This window comes from Chiloscyllium plagiosum, unplaced genomic scaffold (assembly GCF_037043375.1).
Source record: "Chiloscyllium plagiosum isolate Xiang-an unplaced genomic scaffold, Cpla_swu_hap1 HiC_scaffold_2, whole genome shotgun sequence".
In the NCBI taxonomy this organism is placed as follows: domain Eukaryota; kingdom Metazoa; phylum Chordata; class Chondrichthyes; order Orectolobiformes; family Hemiscylliidae; genus Chiloscyllium; species Chiloscyllium plagiosum.
The window spans coordinates 79,060,616-79,078,799 of NW_028270140.1; the positions used below are offsets into that span (position 1 = coordinate 79,060,616).

The 18,184-nt window shown below is 41.0% G+C and overlaps 1 protein-coding gene across 5 annotated transcripts in view; it reads right to left on the minus strand.

The window, feature by feature from the left end:
* Positions 1 to 12,992: 12,992 nt before the first annotated feature.
* LOC122557348 (protein JTB-like) overlaps positions 12,993 to 18,184 on the minus strand; it is a 31,424-nt gene continuing 26,232 nt past the window's right edge. For all 5 annotated transcript variants that reach the window (XM_087998016.1, XM_087998020.1, XM_087998013.1 and 2 more), the window contains one exon: positions 12,993 to 13,472. In XM_087998016.1, the coding sequence (XP_087854142.1) occupies positions 13,316 to 13,472 (157 nt within the window). In that variant the 3' untranslated portion in view covers positions 12,993 to 13,315. The remainder of the gene's footprint in view (positions 13,473 to 18,184) is intronic.

Here is an 18,184-nt window from a genome sequence, read left to right on the forward strand (position 1 = left end):
GATTACTGAAGGAAAATGCTAGAGTGTGAGATCTAGGCAGATGAAGGCATAGCCATCAGCAGCGAATACAAAGGAAATCTTTGCATGAAGGCCAGAGTCAGAGCAACAGATTTAGAAAGGCAGGAGAAATTTACAATGATAAGGGAACAACACACAGTAAAGACAAGGACATAAATTTAAATTTGCACTTTTGAAGGTCCAGAAGCAAATGCAGAATGAGAATAGGAGCTATGACTATGTACAACCCAGTGCAGAATAGGTGTAAGCAAGAGGATGAGCTGATGTTTATTGAGCAAATTGGAAAATAAGCAAGAACACTGGAGTAAACTCTGAAGGTAATGTGGATGTGTATCAGGGTTTCAACAGCAAAGTGATTGAGGTAGTGTGAAGATGCATAATGTTTTGGAGATTGGGTGTCTGTGACAAAGTGGATATGATGCCTTGAATGCAGTGTAAGATCAAAGATCCAAACAACAAGTTTGCAAGCTGTTTCTCTGGCCGTAAGGGTCATGGAGTCGGTGGGATTTATGACAAAGGGTTCAGTGTTCCCAATATTTAATTAGAGGTAACATGGTAAAGCCAGAAGTCGTTCCTCTCACATGAGACAAATTATATTTAATTTGAGATGTTATGCATTCTATTTAATTTTATTATGTCTTAATTCTTATGGCTATATAAATTTATAAAGGTATTTTAGTGCTGACTTAAGCCTTATGCCAAATGGCCTTTGTGTATTTGTTACCCTGAGCTACATAATTACATTATTGGAAATCCTTTAAAAGACGAAACTCACAATTTGGTTTACCCATAGTCCCTAAATTAATACAAATTCATTTCAATTATTTTTGGAATAAAAACAGAAAATGCTGAAAATACTCAGCATCTATGGAGAGAAATTGTGTCAATGTTAAAGACAATGATAATTCTTCATGAAAACAGATTCATTGTTGGGTCTCTCAGTTTGGAAGATATTTTAAGTTAGTATGTTCTCACAGGACATTGTTGAATTATTGATTCTGTCTGTCATGCATTTAATATTTGAGAATATATGTACATTTTAAAATGATCTTAAATGAAACCTCTGTTTTATTCAGTTTGTTGATTATGTAAAGATAGTGTGGGAATTTGAAAAACAAACTTAAAAACTTTATCAAAGATTCAGTTTATTTGTCATCTTGATTGAGTGGTCTGAGATTTGACCTTTGACCAATATCACGAAAGGCAAGAGTGAAAGTCTGTGAGAGCTTCATGTTTGATTGAACATTTAAGAATGAGAGTGATTTTCGGATTACTGAGGGGATGAACAATACTATTGTGTAGTTCTCATTCTTTGCAGTTTGTTAGTTCAATCTAGTTACTGTGTTTTTAAAAAGAAAAGGAAGAATCATGAACATACTGTCCCCCAAAATGGTTACCAGAAAGTCAAATGACCACTGATCATGGTTTTTAGACAGATAAGGATTAATTTGTCTCCAAATATACTTCTGTAAAGTCATTAAACATAAAGGAACAGAAGTAGACAAGTCAGCCTTTCGAGCCTGCCCCACCATTCAATAACATCATGGCTAACCTGATTTTAATCTCAAGATTAGATTAGATTACATTACAGTGTGAAAACAGGCCCTTCGGCCCAACAAGTCCACACCGTCCCGTCGAAGCGCAACCCACCCATACCCCTACATTTACCCCTTACCTAACTCTACGGGCAATTTAGCTCGGCCAATTCACCTTACCTGCACAGTTTTGGACTGTGGGAGGAAACCGGAGCACCCGGAGGAAACCCACGCAGACACGGGGAGAACGTGCAAACTCCACACAGTCAGTCGCCTGAGGCGGGAATTGAACCCGGGTCTCTGGCGCTGTGAGGCAGCAGTGCTAACCACTGTGCCACCGTGCCGCTCAACTTTACATTCCTGCATAGTAATCTTTCATCCCCTTGATAATCAAGAATTATCAACTTCTGCTTTAAAAATATTTAAATATTTTGCATCTACTGCCTTTTGAAAAAAGGAATTTGAAAGACTCTCAGCCTTCTGAGAGAATAAAGTTTCCATATCTCTGTTTTAAATGGGCATCCTTTATTTTTAAACTATCATCCCTAGTTCTAGATTCTCCCACAACCGGAAACATCCTTTAACATCCAAATCATCAAGTCCCTGCAGAATCTATTAAGTCACCTCTGACTCTTCTAAACTTCTGAGGATACAAAGTCTGTCTAGCCTTTCCTCATAAAGCAATCCATTCATTCAGGTATTAATCTAGTAAACTTAATCTGAAATGCCTTCAACTCATTAACATCCTTCCATAAATATAGAGGCCAGAGCTGTACACAGTATTCCAGATGCAGTCTCACCAATGCCCTGTATAGCTGAAACACAAGCAGCCAACTCTTGCATGAAATTCACCTCACAATAAACCACAACATTCTATTAGCTTTTCTGACTACTTAATGTGTCTGCACACTAACCTTCATGCATGTGAGTCATGCATGAAAACACCTAGACCATTTGCATTTCAGAGCTTTGCAACCTCTCACCATTTAGAAAATATGCTTCTTTTTTACTCTTTCTGCCAAAATGGACAATTATACATTTTACCACATTGTACAACTCACTTAACCTATCTATGTCCCTTTTTAGGCTCCTTATGCCCTCTTTACAACTCACTTTCCTATTTTTATGTCATCAGCAAATTTAGGTGCCATACCTTCAATCCCTTTATGCAAATCATTTATTTAAATTGAAAGAGTAATGTGCCCTGTGGCACATTACTCATGACATCCTGCAAACCTAAAAAAGATCCATTTATTTCTACTCTGTGCTTCCTGTTAGCCAGCCAATCTTCTGACTATACCACATGTTTATATTTCCCACCATTCTCTTTCATGTCGCATCTTATCAAAAGGCCTTCCATAAATCTAAATACAATACATCTGCTGGCTCCCCTTTATTTACAGCACAAGTTCAGAGAGCTCCAATAAATTAGTTAAATATGGATTTCTCTTTGGCAACATAGTGTTGGTTCTGCCTGATTATCTTGAACTTATCCAAGTGCCCTGTTATAATGACTTTAATAAAAGCTTCTAACATTTTCCCTGTGACAAATGTTAAGATAACTGGCTTGTTTCTTATTTTCTGCCTCTCTGCTTTTCTGAATAAATGAGTTACATTAGCTATTCTCCAATCAAAAGAAACCTTTCCTGATAATTCCCTCTAATAAATGTTGGAAAATTAAAATCAATGCATCACCTGTTTCACTGGCTACTTTTTTGATGACCATAGGATGAAATCCATCTGGACCTGGGGACTTGTCATCTTGCAGTTCCAACAATTTACTCAGTACTACTTCACTGATAATTGTAATTTCCTTACATTCCTCCCTCCCTTTCAATTCCTTCTATTTCTGGGATGCTACTTGAAGAACAACAGGGCATGGGCAGCACAGTGGCTCAGTGGTTAGCACTGCTACCTCACAGTGCAAGGGACCCAGGTTAGATTCCACCCTTGGGTAACTGTGTGGAGTTTGCACATTCTCCCTCTGCCTGTGTGGGTTTCCACCAGGTGCTCAGGTTTCCTCCCACAGTCCACAGATGTGCAGGTTAGATGGATTAGCCATGGTAAACTATTTATAGTGTCCAGAGATGTACAGGTTGGGTGGATTCGCCATGGGAAACACAGTTATAGGCATAGGATAGGGACTCTTTAGAGGGTTGGCGTAGACCTGATGGGCCGAATGGCCTGCTTCCACACAAAATGTCTTTCGACTCATCTGCCGTTTCTTTATCCTTCATTACTAATTCTCCAAATCCATTTTCTGAAGCATTAATACTTGATTAGATTCCCTACAGTGTGGAAAAAGGTCCTTCAGCCCAACTAGTCCACACCGACCTTCCGAAGAGTAACCCACCCACCTAGATGAATTTCCCTATGGGCAATTTAGCATGGCCAGTTCACCTGACCTGCACATCTTTGGACTGTGGGAGGAAACCGACACAGACATGGGGAGAATGTGCAAACTCCACACAGACAGTCGCCCAAGGCTGGAATCGAACCTGGGATACAGTGGCTCAGTGGTTAGTACTGCTGCCTCACAGCACCAAAGACTCAAGTTTGATTCCGGCCTCTGGCAACCATCTGTGTGGAGTTTGCACACTCTCCCCGTGTCTGCGTAGGTTTCCTCTGGGTGCTCCGGTTTCCTCCCACAGTCCAAAGATGTGCAGGTCAGGTGAATTGGCCATTCTAAATTGCCCATAGTGTTAGGTGCATTAGTCAGAGAGAAATGGGTTTGGGTAGGTTACCTTTGGAGGGTCGGTGTGGACTTGAGCCGAAGGGCCTGTTTCCACACTGTAGGGAATCTAATCTAATACTTGTTATTCCCTTTTCTTTGGAAAATATCTCCCACAATCCAAAGACGAGTAGGTACGGTGAAATGCCTGAGCTACATTGCCCATAGTGCTCAGGGATGTGTAGGTTAAGTGTATTAGTCAGGGGTAAATGTAGAGTAATGGGGTGGGGGCAATGGGTCTGGGTGGATTACTCTTTGGAGGGTCAGTGTGGACTTATTGGGCTGAATGGCCTGTTTCCACACTGTAGGCATTCTATGGAAACTTCTCCTATCTTTTTATACTTTTGGCTCAGTATTTTGATCAGTAATCAATTCTATCTCATTGGTCAAATCCAGTATTATATAATCTACTCTCTCATCGGTGCCATAACATGCTATTCCCCTGCAGTTACTATCAAGCTGCTATTAATTCATCCAATAATACCCAGTCCTATCATGTAGCTACTATTGGGGTCTACAAATAACTCCTACAAGTGACGTCTTGTCTTTATCATTCCTCATTTCTAACCAAACTGCTTCTATATCCTGGTTTCCTAAATTCAGATCACACTTGAGATCTTGGAGATTTGTAGTTCAAGTTGTGGATCAGGTTGCTGGTTTGCTCGCTGAACTGGTTTCATCACTATGCTAGGTAACATCATCAGTGTGCTTCTGGTGCAGCATTGGTGTTCTGTTCCACTTGCTATTTATGTGTCTTGGTTTGTTCTGATGGGTGATATCATTTCTGGTTCTGTTTTTGAGAGGTTGGTAAATGGAGTCCCAATTTATATGTTTGTTAATGGAGTTAACAAGGTCACATATCCTTTGTCTATTCAATCAGTGTTGGTCCTCACATATAGTGATGATGCTTTTACATTATGTTCCACACTACAATCAGTGCTTGCTCCATGGATATTGAGAATGGAAGAATAATGAATCATCAACTGAGAGGTCAGTCAGTGGTAATCTCACAGAAATTTGTGCCCATGTTTGTCATGAGGTCAAAAAAACTTGTGGGGTGTAGTATTACTGTTGAACTGTCCATAGTTTGATATAACTATTACAACTGAGCCTGTACTTCTGCTGAGTTTATCTGACTGTGACATACAATATGCCAAGGGAATCTAATTGAATATAACAAAAACAGGTTGTGCTGAACAACTTGACCAATCAAGAAGCATCAGTGGAATGATAACTCTTCTATCCCAAATATGCAAGTATTGGCCAGCTGTTAGGCGTCAAAAAAACTTAACTGTACCTCAACAGCACTATCACTGATAGTGATCATGGTTTTGTTTTACCATTTCTAACATTCATTTTTATAATCATTTTGGCCAGACAAAGTTCCAAGTAAGTATTTCTGATGTTGATAATATTGAAGATTCTATATTATCAGAGAGAATTGGATAATCTCATGTTTTCTTTGGAGCAGAGGTGGAGAGGATCATAATTGAGATGTATAAAATTGTGAGCATAGGGTAGACAAGAAGAAACATTTCCCCTTGGTGGTTGGGGATCATTGAGTAGGTGTAGATTTAAGGTAAGGGGCAGGAGATTTGGAAAGATTTTTTTCTTTTACCTGTGATTTGGGCAATTCAGACTGATTCAGACCATTGTGGCACAGACAGCCTCACAGGGAAGCTCACACCTTCAATACATTATCTGGGCCGACATGACACCAATTGTAGTTCACTTGAGAATGTAAGTTTTTTTAAAAAAGTTTTGCAATTTACATACGAAAGAACTGAAACCAAAATGGTCATTCTAAAAGATTTGGAGACACTGGTGTTGGACTGGGGGTGTACAAAGTTAAAAATCACACAACACCAGGTTATAGTCTAACAGATTTATTTGGAAGCACTAGTTTTCAGAGCACTGCTCCCCTCCACAACTACCTGATGAAGGAGCAGTGCTCTGAAAGCTAGTGCTTCCAAATAAACCTGTTGGACTATAACCTGTGTTGTGTGATTTTTAACATTCTAAAAGATGAGAGACTTAACAAACAATCCTGGTCCTTTTAAATACGTAATTTCAATCACATCACACTGTAAACTTTTGTGGTAAATTCTGTGTCTTACAATCTTATTCTCCACAACCACCTGATGAAGGAACAGCACTCCGAAAGCTCAAAATAAACCTGTTGGACTATAACCTGGTGTTGTGTGATTTTTAACTTATTTTACCCAAGAATTGGCAATCTGGAACTCACTGCTTGCCAGGATGGTACAAGCAAAAACTCAACATTTCAGTAGTATATGGATGCTTGCAATGTTAAGGCATACAAGCTACGTGATGAAAAATGGTCAGTTTTGACTGGTGCAGAAAATGCGCTGAAGGGCCTCTGTGTACTGTAGACCTCTATGACCATGAATTACAAAGCTTCTTATTGTACCAGTTAATCTGTTTTATTGGTATTTATTGTATCATAGTCTTTTTATGTAATGCAAGGTTTAGTTTACTATAAAGGCATGTGCTACCTATTTTGGTATAATTATAACCCTTCAGCAGCTCAAATTTTTAACTCACGTATCACATCTACAGCAGTCTCAATTGCAATAGAATTGTGTTTATCTGCAGATATATTCTATTTTATTTAAAAAACACCACTTATAGTCACAATTAATGCGGCATCTTATAAATTCCAGCTTTCAGAATAAAACAAGCCTGATTCCAGACTAAAACTCAGGCAGATTCTGAACAAAGCCTCACACCTACAATTCAGTGTCTGACCTGACATGTCACCTTTTGATTAGATTAGATTAGATTAGATTAGATTACTTACAGTGTGGAAACAGGCCCTTCGGCCCAACAAGTCCACACCGACCCGCCGAAGCGCAACCCACCCATACCCCTACATTTACCCCTTTAACCTAACACTACGGGCAATTTAGCATGGCCAATTCACCTGACCCGCACATCTTTGGACTGTGGGAGGAAACCGGAGCACCCGGAGGAAACCCACGCAGACACGGGGAGAATGTGCAAACTCCACACAGTCAGTCGCCTGAGTCGGGAATTGAACCCGGGTCTACAGGCGCTGTGAGGCAGCAGTGCTAACCACTTGGCCACCGTGCCGCCCACTTTTGTGTATTTCTATCACACTGCCTGGTGGTCATGACAGGATAGTGCTGACACTGACTTTATAATTTTTTTGTAAATATTTTTATTGAGAAAAAAATATAAAATTTTTCACAAAATTACAAAATCACTACAAAAGAGAATAACAACGTTATAATATAACGACAATAACAGTAAACAAACCACTACTCTGCTTCACAAACCACTGAGGGGAGGGAAAAGAACAAACCTACAAAAATTACAATTCAATAAATAACTAAAAAAAACAAAATTAAACCAAGGTAAATTAAATTACATTCAGTTAAGTTACCGGACTCAGCGCAATCCCACCAAAGCTCCCCACACCAACAGCATCAGTTGGCACACCCACATTTGTTTGGGATTCCTCCTCCCAGGGGCCCCCAGACCGCCAGACATAGCGCTCATGAGTAAACACAAAGGCCTTGACCAATATAGTCAACAAGGTAGCGGCTACATAATTCAGAAAGGGCCGCCATGCTCGATGAAACAGTTCCATTTTCTGGTGCACCATACTCTTAAGGAAGTCTAGGAAGAAGTGCTCTATAACTAATCTACACCACCCCAAGATTCCTGAGGGATTCTCCGACACCCAGCTCATTGGAATGTTCTTCCACGCACAGAATGCAAGAATATTAAATACTTTCTTCCCATACACATCCAAAGAAGGGAGATTTGGCCAGCCCAAAAGGAGGGACACCAAATCCACCTTAACCTCAGTTTCCAAGACCCCTTCCAAAACACTCATTATGACACCCCAATACCTACAAAGCTTGTGGCATGACCACAAGCAATGAGTAAGAGTGCCAACATCGGTTTTACATATGGGGCACATTGGGGATGCTCCTGTCTTAAATTTCGCAAGCCGCTCCATTGCCAAATGAGCCTTGTGGAGTATCTTCAGTTTTATAGCGTGCATCCTGTTGGAAATCAAAATCTTCCTTACATTCCCCCAAATATCCTCCCACGCCTTTGACGTGATTTCCACCCCTAATTCCCGAGTCCAGATTCCGCATAGCCGCTCAGTGTCCTTCAAAACATTACGTCCAAGTAGGTAATAGAGGGTGCTGACCAAGAGAGCACCCATAGACCAGAAAACTCTCCTCTCCATTATCAGACTTATAGGGACTAACCATCAATGTAGCTTTTTTCTGTATAAAGTCCCTCATCTGAAAGTAATTAAAAAGGTCCCTTCTGGATAGCTCAAATTTCTGACTCAGCTGCTTGAAAGACATCATGATCTCCCCGTCAATTAAGTCTCCCAAACAGGGACTCCTCTAGACTCCAAGAGCTTAAAGCCAGGGTCCATCAACCCCGGACAGAATCCTAACATTCCTATTACGTGAGTGAAAAGGCAAGTTTTTTGTAAGTTGCTCCCACCTTGCCACATCATTCTCCATGCTTTAACCGTGTTAAGGACAATCAGATTTCTGCAGTGGTCCATAACAGTCTTAATCTTGACAATTAACAACAAATTGATGAGGGGGCATTTTGCCAGGGAAGCCTCTGTGTCCAACCAAATTGACCACGGGTCCTGGCAAGTCCAGTCAGCCACATACGATAACAAGGAACTAGATTGATATTTCTTAAAAATCCAGGAAATCCAAACCTCCCACCCCCTGTGGAAGCTGCAATTTATCCAGCTTAATAGGAGGCCGCTTATGATGCCAGATGAAAGATCCAAGCCAACTATTAAAGCCTCCATAGTGCTTGCCTAGGCAGCATTCGCATGGGATATAATAAATGAAGAATAACATTCATTTTGACCAGTGCTATTCCACACAACCAGACTATTGGAAGATCCTCCCAGCGCCGAAGGTCCTGTCTTCTCTTCTCGAGCAACTTCTCTCCAACCTCAATACCAGCATTTTTGACAGAATTTTAAAATCCATATTCAATGATATGGGACTGTACGAAGTGCAATCCTCTAGGGCTTTCCCTTTCTTGAAAGCGAGAGAAATATTTGCTTCTCTCGGAGAGGATGGAAGGCAGTCCTGACTGTACAAGTAATTATACATATCCAACAGTGACCTGGCCAGCATATCTATAAAATCCTTCTAAAACTCACTTTGATATCAGTCTGGGCCAGATGCTTTACCACTCTGGAGCTGCCTCACAATTTTCTGTATTTCCTGGATTGTCAGAGGGGCAGTCAGAAAAGACACTTGCCCTGAAGTTAAACCTGGAAAGTCCAGGGTCTTAAAAAAAAGGACTCAATCTTCTCCAATCTTTCTTCACAGCCCTCCAACCAGTACAGCTCAGAGTAGAACTTCCTAAATGCTGCATTAATCGTTTTCGCATCACAAGTAAGAGTACCAGCAGTCTCTCTAATGGATGTGATAGATTGGGGGGGCCTTCGTCATTCTGGCCAGGTACGATAGATACCTACCCAGTTTATCACCATAACCTCTTTCACAAAAGAGATTTCCCTCTTTGAATACAGCGCTCACCCAGACAGCAAAGTAGGCCTGAGGGTTGTAATCCACTGCAATTTGGTTACAGACAGTCTGTCATAGTATCCTAACTCAGCTGCCTTCAGACGAGCCTCGAGCAAACGCTGCTGCTCTCCCCTCTGCCACTTCCAGGTCACTGAGTCAGAAAGAAGCAAACCCTGTGTACAGGCCTTGGCAGTCTCCCAGATTATTGGCCGTACCCAAATTAATGTCCCAAAAGATTTTAAATTCCTGCGAAATATACTCTATAAACTTAGTATCCTTCAGGAGGAAAGGATGGATGTGCCAGTGCCACAAGCTTGTCTTTGACCTCCATGTACACTGCCCGCATGATCGGAAATGACTATATTCCTGATTCTGCTAGACAGCACTGAATTCAAAAAGGTCAATGGGACAAAAAACATGTCAATCCTAGTATAGCACTTTTGTGGGTCAGAGAAAAAGGTGAACTCCCTACCTCCAGGTTGAAGACATCTCCACATATCCACCAGGCCCAGCTCCCTGTTCAGGTCCACCAGCTGCCTAGATTGCGGGGACATACTGCAAGACCCCAAGGCATCCTGTCCACTTCGGGTCAATAAGACGATTAAAGTCTCCCCCTATGATGCGCCCCAAGGCCCGTCGAACTGGAAAGTGCATCCATTAAAAATTTGAGGCATTGTGCCGGGAGGCAATATATATTCAAAATCCCATACTCCTCTCCATGTATTAAAGCTTTAAGAATCATAAACTGCCCATATTCATCCTTAATTTGGTCTAACAGTTGAAATGGGAGATTCTTCTGGATGAGTATAGCAACTCCTCTACTTTTCAAATTAAAGGATGAGAAGAACACCTGCCTGAAACCTCACTACTATAACTTCAAATGCTCCTTATTGGTTAGATGTGTTTTTTTGCAGCAAGGCTATATTGACCCTCTCTTTTATAAGGCTTGAAAATATCTTTTTTTCCTTTATCGGTGAATGACTCCCCTTAACATTCCAGGTGCACCATTTAAACGAATGGATAGCCATAGCAGTCCATGACCCTACCCGGGAGGAAGAAACCTATTTATAGCGCTCCAAGTGAAAAGAGTAAACAGTTCCTATAAATTTAAAAATACAACTACCAAAACTACCAAATCAAAACTTCTAACAACTACTTCTACAACAGACAAACATATAACATAAATTAAAAGGAGCCTTTCCCCCTTGCCCACAGGGCACTCATACTACCCACTAACCCCTCTATGGCTCCTCCTAGCTAAAGCTATGCACCCCGCCCCAGACAACACAAAGAAAGAAAACATTACACATATCTTTTAATAAGAAAGGTAAAAGTGGGCACTCAACCCATCCCATCCATACTGTAACCCTAGGGACTCCTGGTAGAAAATAAATATATAACCCCTCCTACTCCTAATCCCATACCAAGAGAGAAACACAAACAGGAAATGATGAGAAAAAAGAACAAGGATAATGGGAAGGGAGAGAGAAGCGAGAAAAAAAAACAATTCGGACCCCACTTATATTAAAAAAAATGCCCCCCGACAACCAGGTAAACCAGGCAAATTATAAAGAAAAACAAAGTAAACATTATTGACCATATTATTCGAGCCAGCCAGTCTATTTTAAGGCATCCAGGAAGTCCTTTGCCTTTTCCAGTGAGTCAAAATTAAACATGGACACTCCATGGCTGAAACATAATATTGCCAGGTATCTTGCAGAATACTGGATATTCAAGTCCCTCAACCATCTTTTTACCCCATCAAACGCCTTGCTCTTGTGAATCACACCCACAGAAAAGTCTTGGAAAATCAGAATTCGTGATCCTTTGTATATCAGAGCCTGTGGATCCTACCCCGGTGCTCGAGAGGCTTCCAGCATCATTTGCTTATCTCTGTCATGCTGGAGTCGCATTAGGACCAGGTGGGGGTGTTGGTTCAATCTGGGCCTGCGCACTGCAACCTGGTGGGCCTGCTTGACCGGCACGCAGCCTGCCTTGACCTCCAGCTTCAAAAACTGCAGGAGCCATTGCTGCAAGAAGCTGACGAGCTGGCCTTCTTCCTCCTGTTCCAGAAGCTCCCACCAAACGAATGTTCTTCCAACGGCCTCGATTTTAGAGGTCGTCAATCTGCTCCTCCAAGGCCCGTATCTGCCATTCTAGGACATGGACCCGACCTGCTGAAGATTCTACTGCAGTTTCAGAGGCTGCAGTCCGTTGCCTTACCTCCATGATGCGCTGCCTGAGACACTGAATCTCCTGGCCATGCTTCTGCAGCATGACAGAGATCAGTTCCAGCATGGCCCAGTTCTCCTCCATTGCTGTATCAATCTTCTCGGAGTTTCACAAACTCAGCGACCAGGCTCTGCTCCACAGGTAAGTCCCCTGGGGAGTTCGCTGCGGCCGCAGGCATGTCCGTTGCTGCAGGGAAATGCACTGCTGGTTGTGATCCTCGTGGTCCTTTCCCTTTAGTCATTTTTCTAATATTTTTAAACTAACATGGAACAATTCTGGGGGTCAAAAACTGACAATTTCTACTACAATGGGTAATAGAGGGAGGGTGAGCTCTGGTGCAGAGCTCGGCAAGGCAGACCTACAGGGCCACTGTCATTTGGAATTTCCCCCCCCGACACTCTACACAACATCTAACACTCTTGGTCACCTGCAAAGACTTATTATCTAACACTCCACTCACAGCTCTTGTATGATCTTTTGATCTCTGCCTATAAACTGGTGTGCTCTGCTCTCTCTCTCTCTCTGCACCTGACGAAGGAGCTGTGCTCAGAAAGCTTGAGTGATTTCAAATAAACCTGTTGGACCATTATCTATGCAGCAATTTCTCAAAAACTACTGAAAGCTTGAATAACTTTATTCCACACAAGCAATGCCGAAGAGGCAACATGCATTCAAAATTGCATTGTATAACATGAAAATTACGTGCTTGCTTTTTTTTGGGGGGGGGGGCACGGTTGGGTTGAGCACAGTGTGGAGGGAATACAAAGTTGTTCAGTACAAAGTACAAAAAAAGTCACCAGTAGTACAAGAACTGTACCAGTGCCTGAGCAATTTCATTAGTTTTATACAAAAATGTTACTTCAAATAAATCTTGTAAAAATGTGACAAAACAATACAAACAGATCATTTCAAACCATTTTATTAATTTTCTACATAAATAAAAATTTATTACATTAATTTCACCATATAAATATTGTACATCGTCTCCCTAGTAATGGTTGTGTTATCTAATTACATCTCAATATTTATAACCATCTGGAAAGTGACAACATTTGAAATAAAACAAAAATGTGAATCATTGCTTTTCTGCAACATACATGGGTCAAATCTTATGGAATAAACACAGCACCGAGGATCAGCACAATAGGAAAGGTTAATTTAAAAAGCAAGGTATTCTCTCTCTTTCCCAAAAATTTCAAACATACATCAATAAAGTTATGAAATAATTAAATCACCCCAAGTTGTCGTTGCACTTTTTGTTCTGCACGTCTATCTAGGGTTCGTTGTCTAAACATAACAATGATGGCAAAGATCACCCCCAGCAAAACCATAATTCCTTCAAATTTCCAGAACTTCAATTCTTCCATTTCAACTGAACGACAGCTAGAAAGAGGTAGAAGTGAAAATAGAAATTAAAGCTTAATGTATACTTTAGGCAACTTTCTTTATCCAACATTGAGATCTACTTGTCAAATTAAACAGATCATTGACTTTTATAAACAACTCCAAGTACAAATTTTAGAGGATAAAAGATAGGCCATGGTGTAACATAGTTTTATATTTCAAACAACTGAGCCTCAACAGTGGAAAGAACCTAAACATGAGGTTTACTGTACTTCACTGTACTTTAAAACAGAGTCTCACAAATTCCCTGGTTAAATCACAAGGGGTGGGATGGGGACAGAGGAATCAGGAAAGTGACGGGTAAAGAGGATTTGAAGAGAGTTAGAACACATATCAGAACTTTGGATGAACTCATTTATGAACAGTAGGAAGGGAAAGCTGACCAGGAGAGTTTTGAATAGTCACAGAAGTATAGATGAGGTTTTCAGGATTTTGGCTGATATAGGTGTGGACAGGGATGATATTAAAACAAAGGTATTCATTCTTTGAAATAAACATCCGAAGCGGGATCAAAATAGGACAACAGTTAGAAACCGATTGGTTCAGTGAGAGGCAGTAGCCAGGCAGATGTGAAATCTGTGGCTGGGAATGGAGTTTGTAACAGGTGCTGAACATAACAGTTTTGTCTTCAATCAGAGAAAGCTTCAGTTCATCCAGAACTGGAGTGTTGGAGAAAGAATGTGTGGCAGTGATGAAGTAGAACTAAATGTCATTAAACAAACTGAGCAGCTCCCAAACATCTTCAGCATCACCACGACACCATCAGGATTAGTTAGTGGCACTGTAGGAGATTATGAAATGGCAGCTAGTTCACAAGATCTACTCCAATACCCAATATTTGCTTTCATTTTTGGTTCAAGCACTTTTGCCATGATCCAAATTTATAAAGTCAGATGCAATACATTCTTCTTATAAAATTAAGTGTAGTCAGGAAACATGCTATATTCTGAACAATTGGCATAAAATTTGCTCCTCCTGGACAAGGGAATGATTAAAAGATTGCATCCAAAATTATCAATTGTGAGTAATATAAAGTGCTAATCAACAGTGTATAAAAGCACAATGGAAAATCTTTGGTGTTTTTTACAAACATTTATTTTCAGATTATCCCCCAAATACTAAATCATAAATATTTTACATGTGCTAAAATGGAATTGAGAATTTCAATAATGAAAGTGAATTCATAGAATAGTTACACCACAGGATATCAATTGGCTCATTGTGTTCGAGGGCACTATATAAAAGTAAATCATCCAGTGCCACTCCTCTGCCTTTCCCCAAAGTCCAGAAAATATCATGTATTTTCTTCTCTCTCGGGAGTAACTTCAGCTATAAATATTCCAGTTAAATTATTTAGCAGATCATGGTCAAAGTTTACCAACTAAGTAAGTGTAACAGTCATTTTTTAAAAATCTAATCCAAGGAACATAGGTTGAATTCAAGCATTAGGTGATGGATTTTTCTTTAAAATGAATTTAAGAAAAAAAAATGCTATAATTTTCTTCCCCTTGTGTCATTATATGCACACATTTGCATTTTAAGCATTTTAATAAGTCAATAATAGAAATTAATGCAGTTATTAAAATGAAGCAAAACCAAGTTTCAACCTAAACAATTTCATTTAAATAGAGCTTTTTTAAAATTTATTCATGTGTGGGACGTGAGTATCACTGTCAGCCAGCATTTATTGCCCATAAGACATCTGAGCAGGAATTAGGCCATTCAGCCAATCGAGTCTGGTCTGTCACTCAATCATGGCTGACAAGGTTCTCAATCTCATTCTCTCACCTTCTCCCCATAATCCTTGAGACTCAAGAACCTATTTGTCTCAGTCTTAAATATTCCCAATGACCTGGCCTCCATAGCCTTCTGTGACAACAAATTCCATAGATTCACCACTCTCTGGCTGAAGAAGTTTCACCTTTTTGCTGTTCTAAAAAAAGGTCTTCCCTTTACTCCAGGCTATGCCCTCAGGTCCTAGTCTCTCCTATAAATGGAAACATCTTTCCAACATCTATTCTGTCGAGTCCATTCAGTATTCTGTATGTTTCAATTGGATCCCCCCTCATCCTCCTAAACTCCAAGCAGTAGAAATCCAAAGTCCTCAAACGCTCTTCTCATGTCAAGCTTCTCATTCCTGGGACCATTCTCGTAAATTTCCTCTGAACATACCCCAGGGCCAATACACCTTTCCCAAGATGTGGGGCACAAAACTACGCACAATACTCCAAATGTGGTCTGACCAGAGCCTTCTAGAGTCTCAGCAGTCCGGAGTTGCCCTGGAAAAGGTGAGGGCAAGCTGCCTTCTTCAACTGCTGCAGTCCACCTGTTGAGGGTTGAACCACAATGCCCTTAGGGAGGGAATTCCAGGTTTTTGACCCAGCAACAGGGAAAAATATCACTGTTCTTTCCACATCAGGATGGTAAGTGTCTGGGAGGGGACCTTGAGGGTGGTGGTGTTCCCATTTATCTGCTGCCTTTGTCCTTCGAGTTGGAAGTGTTAGTTGGTTTAGAAGGTGCTGTCTGAGGATCTTTAGTGAATTTCTGCAGTGCATCTTGTAGATTGTGCACAGTGGTGGAGGGAGTTGATGCTTGTGGATGTACTGTCAATCAAGTGAGCCACTTTGTCCTAGATAGTGTCAAGCTTCTTGCTACCCTCATCCAGGCAAGAGGGGAATATTCTATCACACTCCTGGACTTGTGCTGTATAGATTGTGGACAGGCTTTGGGAAGGCAGGAGATGAGTTACTTGCTACAGTATTCCTAGCCTCTGACCTGCTCCTGTAGCCACTGCATTTGTGTGGTGAATCCAATTGAGTTTCTTGTCAATGACAACCGTCAGGATTTTGACCATGGGGGATTCAATAATAGTAACACACTGAATGCCAAGAATGCCAAAAATGTTATTTGCCACTTGTCATCCCAAGCCTGGATATTGTCCAGATCCTGTTACATTTGAACATGGGCAGCTTCAGTATCTGAGTCATTGTGAATGGTACTAAGCATTGTACAGTCATCAGTGAACCCCAAGTCTAACTTTATGATGGAGGGAAGGTCATTAATGAAGCAGCTGAAGATGGTTGGGTCTAGGATACTACCCTGAGGAACTCTGCCCCAGGACAACTCTGCAGCTGAAGACTAGGAGGATAGAGCAGATGAATGTGTGGCTGAGGAGCTGGTGCATGGGGGAAGGGTTCACATTTTTGGATTATTGGAATCTCCTCTGAGGTAGAAGTGACATGCATAAGGACAAACTGCACCTGAATTGGAAGGGGACTAATATACTGGCAGGGAAATTTGCTACAGCTGCTCAGTGGATTTAAACTAGTAAAAAGTGGAGGGTGGGACCCAGGGAGATAGTGAGGAAAGAGATCAATCTGACACTGGTACAAGTGGGAAAAGGAGCGAGCCAAATAGTCAGGTCAAACAGGGTCAATGCAGCGAACAAGGGAGTACTGATCAATTAAACTGCATTTACTTCAATGCAAGAGGCCTAACAAAGGCGGCAGGTGAACTCTGGGCATGGTTAGGAACATGGGACTGGGATATCATAGCAATTACACAAACATAACTCAGGGATGGACAGGACTGGCAGCTTAAATGTTCCAGGATACATATGCTATAGGAAGGATAGAAAGGCAGGGCAAGAGAGGAGGCGGGAAGTGGCATTTTTGATAAGAGATAACATTACGGCTGTACTTCGGGAGGATATTCCTGGGATTATATATTCAGGAACGTTATTTAGGTGGAACTGAGAAATAAGAAAGGGATGATCATCTTATTGGGATTGCATTATAGACACCCCCAATAGTCAGCAGGAAATGGAGAAATAGATTTTTAAGGAGATCTCAGTTATCTGTAAGAATGATAGATAGTTATGGTAGGGGATTTTAAACTTTCCAAACATAGACTGGGACTGCCATAGTATTAAGGGTTTAGATGGAGAGGAATTTAAGTGTGTACAAGAAAATGTTCTGATTCAGTATGTGGATGTACCTACCAGAGGTGTAAAACCTGATCTACTCCTGGGAAATTAGGCAGGGCAGGTGACTGAGGTGTCAGTAGGGGAGCAGTTTGGAGCCAGCGATGATAATTCTACTGGTTTTAAAATAGTGACCAGATGTAACAGTTGAAGTTCTAAATTGGAGGAAGTTTAATTTTGATGGTATTAGGCAAGAACTTTCAAAAGCTGATTGGGGAAGATGTTTGCAGGTAAACAGGGGGGGGGGGGGGGGCACTTGTGCACAGTGTGCTGCTGCCAATTCTTCTGAACAGGGTGCAGACTTCACAGAAAGCAGAGCTCCAGAGGAAATCAATTAACTGAATAATCAGTTATCCAAATGAAATAGTGCCTGCTCACCTCATTCGGATAATCGAGTCTTCTGTACTGAGGAGGGAAATCAGGAGAGCAAAAGGGGGATGAGACAGCTTTGGCAAACAGGGTTAAAGAGAAGCAAAAGGGATTTTATAAATATATTAAGGACAAGAGGTAACTAGGGAGAGAATAGATCAGCAAGGCAGCCTGTGTGTGGACCCACAGAAGATGGGGGAGATACTAAACAAGTATTTTGCAGTGTTTACTGTTGGAAGATGTAGAATATGGGGAAATAGATGGTGACTTCTTGAAAAATGTCCATATTAGAGGGGGTGGTGCTGGATGTCTTGAAATGATAAAAGTGGATAAATCCCAA